We start from the raw sequence: 8,026 nt of genomic DNA, 5'->3' as shown, positions 1-8,026 counted from the left end.
GGTTCCCCAGCTCTGGAAGACCTCCTGCATCGTCCCGGTGGCCAAGAAGGGACACCCCAGCACCCCCAATGACTACAGGCCAGTTGCTCTGACGTCACACGTCATGAAGATCTTTGAGAGACTGGTTCTGCAGCACCTCAAGCCCCTTGTGAGCGACTCTCTGGACCCCCTGCAGTTTGCATACCAGGAAAACATCGGTGTGGATGATGCCATCATCTACATGCTCCACAGAGCCTACACACACCTGGAGAGGCCGCACAGCACCGTCAGAATATTGTTCTTCGACTTCTCCAGCGCCTTCAACACCATCCTGCCACTCCGGCTAGCTGAGAAGCTCTCAGCGATGCAGGTAGACCATGGCCTGGTGGCCTGGATTACGGACTACCTCACCAGCAGACCACAGTATGTCAGACTGCAGGGCAGCCTGTCAGATGTGCTGGTGAGCAACACCGGCGCCCCCCAAGGAACTGTGCTGTCTCCCTTCCTGTTCACCACCTACACCTCCGACTTTCGCTTCAACTCGGGTACATGCCACCTACAGAAGTTCTCCGATGACTCCTCCATCGTCAGCTGCATCACAGATGACAACGAGGAGGAGTACAGAGCCCTGGTGGAGAACTTCATAGGGTGGTGTGATAACAATCACCTCCAGCTCAACATTGGAAAGACCAAAGAGCTGGTGGTGGACTTCCGGCGGAGCACGAGGCCCCCAACTCCTATCACCATCCGAGGGGAGGAGGTGGAGGTGGTGGACACCTACAAGTTCCTGGGAGTACACATGAACAGTAGACTGGACTGGACTGACAACACCGAGGCCCTCTACAGGAAGGGACAGAGCAAACTGTTCTTCCTGAGGAGGCTCAGGTCTTTTAATGTATGTAATAGGCTGCTGCAGATGTTTTACCAGTCTGTAGTAGCCAGTGTACTCTTTTTTGCTGTGGTATGTTGGGGGGGTAACACGAACACAAGGGATGCCAACAGACTGAACAGGCTGGTGAGGAAGGCTGGCTCTGTGGTTGGATCTGAGCTGGACGGTCTGGAGGTGGTGGCAGAGGGCAGGATGAGGAGGAAGCTGGACGCTATCCTGGATAACCCCTCCCACCCCCTCCATGATGAGCTAGTCAAGATGAGGAGCACCTTCAGCCACAGACTCATCCCTCCTCGGCACAACACAAAGCGCCTGGGTCAGTCCTTCATGCTGGTAGCCATCAGGCTCCACAACCAAGGCTGACAACTATTAGGACTTTTAAGAAATTTAAACATGCACTATCTACCTTTTAACATGCACTATCTGGCGCACTTTACACTATACATCCTATTTACCACTTTATTGCTGACTGCACATATGTACATATTACATTTATTTATTTATTTATTGCACATTCTACATTTATTTATTGATGGACTGTACACACTATGTTCACCCATTCACTCTGTATCTTTTATATCTCTATTATTGTCTTTATAATTTTTGTATACCTTTACCTCTCCTGTGATTCACTCTGTTTGCTGATGTTGCTGCTTTGACACCTGAATTTCCCTCCGGGGATTAATAAAGGTTCATCTTATCTTATCTTATCTTATCTTATATAATATCTTTTAAATCGTACTACTCAATTTTGCACTATGTTAAATATCTTTGAATAATGTCCTTGTGTTAAATTAATTAATCTGTATGTATGTTTTATTTTATTAATTTTGTGTTTGCTGTCTTTTTTATTTATTATTTATTTATTTTTATTTTATTTATTTTTTGTTATTTACATTTTGTTTTAAATCTTACTACTCAATTTTGCACCATGTTAAATATCCGTGAATAATGTTCTTTTTCCTAAATAAAAATACTATCAAAAAAATACAAAGAATATAATAAATGGCACATGTAGAGTGCATCTTTCTCTCTTCTTATAAATACTTGTTTTTATATATATATATATATATATATATATATATATATATATATATATACATACATTTTTTATTATTGTTTTTATGTGTTATTTCTACTCAAATTTGCACCATGTTAAATATCTGTGAATAATGTTCTTTTTCTTAAATAAAAATACAATAAAAAAATACAAAGAATACAATAAATGGCACATGTAGAGTGCATCTTTCTCTCTTCTTATAAATACTTGTTTTTATATATATATATATATATATATATATATACATTTTTTCTTATTGTTTTTATGTGTTATTTCTACTCAAATTTGCACCATGTTAAATATCTGTGAATAATGTTCTTTTTCTTAAATAAAAATACAATAAAAAAATACAAAGAATACAATAAATGGCACATGTAGAGTGCATCTTTCTCTCTTCTTATATATATATATACACATTTTTTGTTTTGTTTTTATGTTATTTCGTGTTCATGTTCTAGGCTCCTGCTGCTTGTAGGTTTAATTGTTATTTCCTGCATAGCCTGTATGCTGTTGTTATTTAATTTTTTTTTTATTATTTAGAAATAGATAAAAGCCACACATATTCACTAACTACTACTGTAATAATATCAGATGACATAACGGTGAGAGTATTAGTGTTTGGCTTTTGAATGACTGTTTATGTGGCTCCTTGAGTAGATTGACATGTGGTTCAGCCAATAGGCGCAGAGAATACAGAATGACCTCGACACATCCAACCAATGGGTGTTGTCAGTGGGCGGGGCTTACACGCCCCAGCTAACGTAAGCGTTGTTTAGTAGGAAGAAGAAGCCGATTCTGGAAGCCATTACGTTGCGCACATCAATTGAGTAAATCCTACTATTTTTGCGTACTATACGCACAATTAACCTCCACAACCTCCAGGAATTTCTTACTAATTATGGCATCGATCGCTAAAAAGAGAAAAATGAATTTCTCGGAGAGAGAGGTGGAAATTATTGTGGAAGAAATAGAGAAACAAAAGCACACACTGGTTAACCACTTCAATGCTGGAGTCACACACATGGCCAAGAATAACGCGTGGGTGGACATCCTGAAGAAGGTAAACGCGGTCACCACCTGTCCCAGAGAGTTGCCCGAGGTGAAGAAGAAGTGGTCCGACATGAAGACGGAGGTCCGGAGGAAGGTGGCCCAGGCGCGGGCTGCCATAGAGGGAACCTCCGCAGACTGCACTCCGGTTCCGGTCATCCTCACCGCGATGCAGCAGCGGATCTGTAACCTGCTGGGAGAGGCCACCATCATCAGCTTACCTGCAGGAGGAGACTCGGATGCTGAGATCACTCTACCTGTGACGGTGACCACCGCAACCACCGTCACTCTAGCAGAGAGTAAGTGAAGTTTTTACACTACTGTGAGAGCAACATGCACACAGGTAGTACAGTTATTATAACACTGCTGTAATAAGAAAAGAAAAGTTCATGTGATTCCCTCTAGATGAGAAAGGATAAGAAAGACAGAACTAGTAAATGCATTTCCTGCTGAAAAGTGCGTGTGAGTGCTGAATGCTGAAATTAACTGCAAGGCATTGTTAAAAATGCAGAAATGTAAAATGACTTGCCTGCAAAATGTTAAAGCTCAAATGCATTATTATAACACTGCTGTAATAAGAAAAGAAAAGTTCATGTGATTCCCTCTAGATGAGAAAGGATAAGAACTAGTAAATGCATTTCCTGCTGAAAAGTGCGTGTGAGTGCTGAATGCTGAAATTAACTGCAAGGCATTGTTAAAAATGCAGAAATGTAAAATGACTTGCCTGCAAAATGTTAAAGCTCAAATGCATTATTATAACACTGCTGTAATAAGAAAAGAAAAATTCATGTGATTCCCTCTAGATGAGAAAGGATAAGAAAGACAGAACTAGTAAATGCATTTCCTGCTGAAAAGTGCATGTGAGTGCTGAATGCTGAAATTAACTGCAAGGCATTGCTAAAAATGCAGAAATGTAAAATGACTTGCCTGCAAAATGTTAAAGCTCAAATGCATTATTATAACGCTGCTGTGATAAGCAAAGAAAAGTTTATATGATTCCCTCTGATGAGAAACGATGAGAAAGACTTCCAGGATGGGGGCTAGATCAAAGACAGAACTAGAAAATGCATTTCCTGCTGAAAAGTGCATGTGGATGCTGACAGCTGAAATTAGTTGCAAAGCATTGCTGAAAATCCTGAAATGTGCACTGCACTGTGAAGGAACTGGCCTTCTACCTCCAAGAGGTCAAGGCCCAGTTACGTGTTGGTTAATCTTGTGTGACAAAGAGAATTTCCAAACAGATGAGTTAAAGCATAATGATTCAATTTATTCCGAACAATCAATGTTGCATAAGTAAAATAAAAGAGTTTACAGATATCTGGATCCAGTCAACGTGTCCCTGACAACATACAGTGCATGGGTCAGTTCGCAAAGTCTGAACCCCGAGCTATCCCTGATCCAGCCTATTCATGGTTTACACAATAGTAATATTCATGAGCTTATGGCACGTGATGTTTTTGCTGCATATCTTCTTCTTTGTTATCTCCTTCTGACTCCTTCCTCTTCTTGACCTTGCAAAAAGAACAGCACCTGCCTCCTCCCTTTCCTCGCAATCACTCCATTCACAACAAATCCAACAGTCAGGTTATTTCAGGTCATTGTAAGCACTTTTGTACATAATAAATCCAACAACTGCTGAAAAACTTAGAAGTTGAAATGTACAGCAGGTGTTGGAAGCTGAAATGCATTACTAGAAAAGCTGGAAGCTAAACTGTAATACTGTCAAAATTGGTAAATTTGAAGTGAATTTCCTAAAAAAGTCGGAAAGAAGAAATGCTTTATATCAGACAGATGAACTGCATTAACACAGAGAGACAGAGAGAGAGTATTTGGGTGGGATAAACCTTTAAACTACAAGTCGTTAGACAGAAAGTAGTATTTCCAGTAATTTAGCACTTTTAGGAGTAAAATATTTAAAGAAATGATTTTTGCTAATAATGCATTGTATATTTAGTTTTTCTGTCTTCTTTTTCTTCAATTGTTGATTATTTTTGTTGTGTTTACAGCATCATATTCTGTCTGTATTTTTTAGCTCTTCCAGCCGGCTCAGGTACAGTCTGTGATGAAACAAAGCCACTGAATGGTAAGTGTTTTTTCTGCTGCAATATCCCTTTATACCTGCATGAATTATATACGTGACTCATGCAGACCAGTCAGTGTATTTCTTGGTTGAAAGGACACATCTTTCCACACAAGTAAGGTCTCCATACACGGACGTGTTATTAATTAAAGGGACTGTTTGTCAGATTCAGAAGTTGCTTGTTAACAACAACACCTGTGGCCGTTAAGTCAACGAAAGTCAGCGTCCTGTTGCTCGGGCTCGCGCTCGCTTTACATAGACATGAACGAGCATCGCTCAAAACAGTGAGGCGACACACGTCAGCTAAAACCACATTATCACTCTATGTAGCAGCTGCTTGGCAGTAATGTTAGCTGACTAGACAGAGGTCTCTCCATGAATCACTGCTGATAGTAGTGTTGGCTTTTCAGGAGAGTGATGAGAGTGGTGTTGATCTTCTCATTTCATCCTCAGCAAGAAAGCAAATTTCCAGATTTCCCAAAATGTTGAACTACTCCTTTAACTGGTGGAGTTTGGGATTTTAATGGAAACTTGCAGACTCTTCAGCTAAAGTAACTTTTCTGTTCTGTTTCCAGCTGAAACAACGTACCACACCCTGGAGGATGGAGGCGTGGTGGAGTACTGCACCACCACCGTAAGCGACTCCGCTCCCACTGTGGTGGCGGCCGTTGAGGCTCCGGTGGAGATGCTGGCCTCGTCCTCGGCTTCCCCGCCTCCGCCTCAGGGTCAGGCCAAACCTCAGGAACTGAAGAGCCGCATCGCCCTCAACTCAGCCCGCCTGCTGCAGGAGCAGCGAGTCACCAACGTCCACATCCGACAGATCGCCCAGCACCTGGAGGGCCAGAACGAGCTTCTGCACATGATGCGGCGCTCCCAGGAGGCTCAGGCGTTTGCCCAGGAAAGACAGGCCCAGGCCCTGGAGGGTACCCAGGCTGCCCTGCTGGCGTTAGTGCAGATGCTCAGGCCCGCTCTCAAAGACCTGCGCAAATTCCTGCAGAGTGGGAACGAGGTTGCAAACGCCAGCAGCAGCTCAACAGCGGGAGCGACAGCTGACGGCGGGGCAGGAACAGGGGAGCAGAGCAGGCCCAAAACACCTCCTCCACAGCAAGCCGAGGAGGCACAATAGACACTGTGTGTGTGCGTGCGTGTGTGTGTGTGTGTGTGTGTGCGTGTGTGTATGTGTGTGTGTGTGTGTGTGTGTGTGTGGGGCACTGCCTCCTGGTCTGCATTGTACATAGAGGAGTCCATGAACACAGACTTCAGAGAACAATGAAAAGCTTGTCAGAAGTTGCCTTCGGCGGGAGCATGTACAGAGTTTTACTTATGTTTTATGATTCAGAAAAACAGTCAAGAAAGCAGTGAAAAGGTTCTCTTGAACATTATTTTTTTACTTTTTACCATCTGTCATTTATTAGCAGTGAGTTTATGTTATTTAATACATTGGATTTGATATTGAAATTAGGTTTTTAATGCAAAGATGTCGACCAGTAATCACTCTGATGTGGGCTGAACATTTAGTTCGTAGTTTCTTCAAGAAGTCATCCTGCAGCTTACACTGAATGGAGAATAATGAGTTTTGTTTAGGGATGCACTGATCTAACTTTTTCAATACCGATAGCGATACCTGTGCTTTGGGTATCGGCCGATACCGAGTACCGATCCGATACCAGTGTTTAATTAATAAGCTGTATTCCTCACTGTGTGGAAGTGACTGGGATCATTCTATTATGTGTTAGACAACATCAGGCCTGAATTAAACGTTGCTTTCCTAACTTTGTAAAACAAAATGTGACCAATAAAAACATAGATATACATTTATTTAATTGTTCTTTATTATTAAAATAATAAATTGTACACCAGCAACTTGGTAAGAAATCTTCAAAATCATCAGGAGCTACAATTCAAGTGTAAACCTTTTTAATGCAACAACAAATTGGTCAAAACTTAAACATAAATTAAAATTCCAGTATATAATGTATATACTTTATAAAACGTAGAATTGAATTGAATAGATCGGCCCTGTTGTCACTAATACCCGATCAAAGCTATTTGAATCAGTATCGGCCCGATATCCGATCCAGTATCAGTATTGGTGCATCCCTAGTCTTGTTTTTAAGACCGGAGTCAGTTAATATGCACAATGTCTTCAGAACTGAATAAAATTTGAAGAAAAATCATCAGCTTGTGTGCAGAGTGCAACACTATTTATCAACCAGAAGATGTCAGTGTGTGTAAGCAAGTTTCATCACTGGTGGAGCAGCAGTGTAGTTTTAAGGCATCTACTGTATAAATTGGGATGAAATCTGTGTGTTATGCAAAATGATTTGTCTTTAATTTGGAATATCAGTCATATAGGCTGGGGTATACAAGACATTCCTGTTACTTACCATGTTACCATTAGTTTAAACCATTAGTTTAAAAATCCTGGTTAAAAACAGTCATGTTAAATCTACATGTAAATAAATGTTTTTGAGCTTTAATGCTTGCTGGTGATAAACGAGTGAGAATAACCTCTTGATGTTAAGTGGTGTCCTGAGTCTACGGGCACATGACCAGTAAGTAATAAATATTAAAAGGAAAATAACTATAAAGGGTCTAAAAATTGGTGAAAGCTAATCAGTAAATCTATTGGCTTCCAGCGCATCAGCTGAAGAGAACTTTTTAACCCTCTGAGACCCACAATAGACCCGGTTTTGGTCTCTTTTTAGGGGGGTACAGGGGGTCTTTAGGGAGAGATAGCAGGTCAACAGTAGATGTCACATAGAAGTGGTGTACATCATCTGAAAGCTGAGAACCTGAAGATTAATTTGGGATGCAGATCAACACTGTGTCAAGTTGTTCTAGTCATAAATCTGTACAAAACATTAATTCATTAATTAAATATTTAAAATTAATTGTGAAAGTGTATAAGTGTTTAGAACATTATGATAGAAGTATATGATGGTCATTCCCATGCTCTATTATGTCTCAT

The 8,026-nt window shown here is 40.8% G+C and overlaps 1 protein-coding gene across 1 annotated transcript; it reads left to right on the top strand.

Moving 5' to 3' along the window:
- The first annotated feature begins 2,610 nt into the window (after positions 1–2,610).
- Positions 2,611–6,761, top strand: naif1 (nuclear apoptosis inducing factor 1). The gene is made up of 4 exons (XM_037751878.1): positions 2,611–3,274; positions 5,008–5,058; positions 5,631–6,197; positions 6,234–6,761. Exons 1-3 carry the CDS (start codon positions 2,827–2,829, stop codon positions 6,179–6,181), a joined length of 1,050 nt encoding a protein of 349 aa, XP_037607806.1. The 5' UTR covers positions 2,611–2,826; the 3' UTR covers positions 6,182–6,197; positions 6,234–6,761.
- Positions 6,762–8,026: the final 1,265 nt, after the last annotated feature.

The sequence above is a fragment of the Sebastes umbrosus genome, chromosome 19 (genome assembly GCF_015220745.1).
Source record: "Sebastes umbrosus isolate fSebUmb1 chromosome 19, fSebUmb1.pri, whole genome shotgun sequence".
NCBI classification, from domain to species: domain Eukaryota; kingdom Metazoa; phylum Chordata; class Actinopteri; order Perciformes; family Sebastidae; genus Sebastes; species Sebastes umbrosus.
The sequence above is the reverse complement of the archived record's forward strand: the minus strand, read 5'-3'. Positions and strand labels throughout refer to the sequence as shown.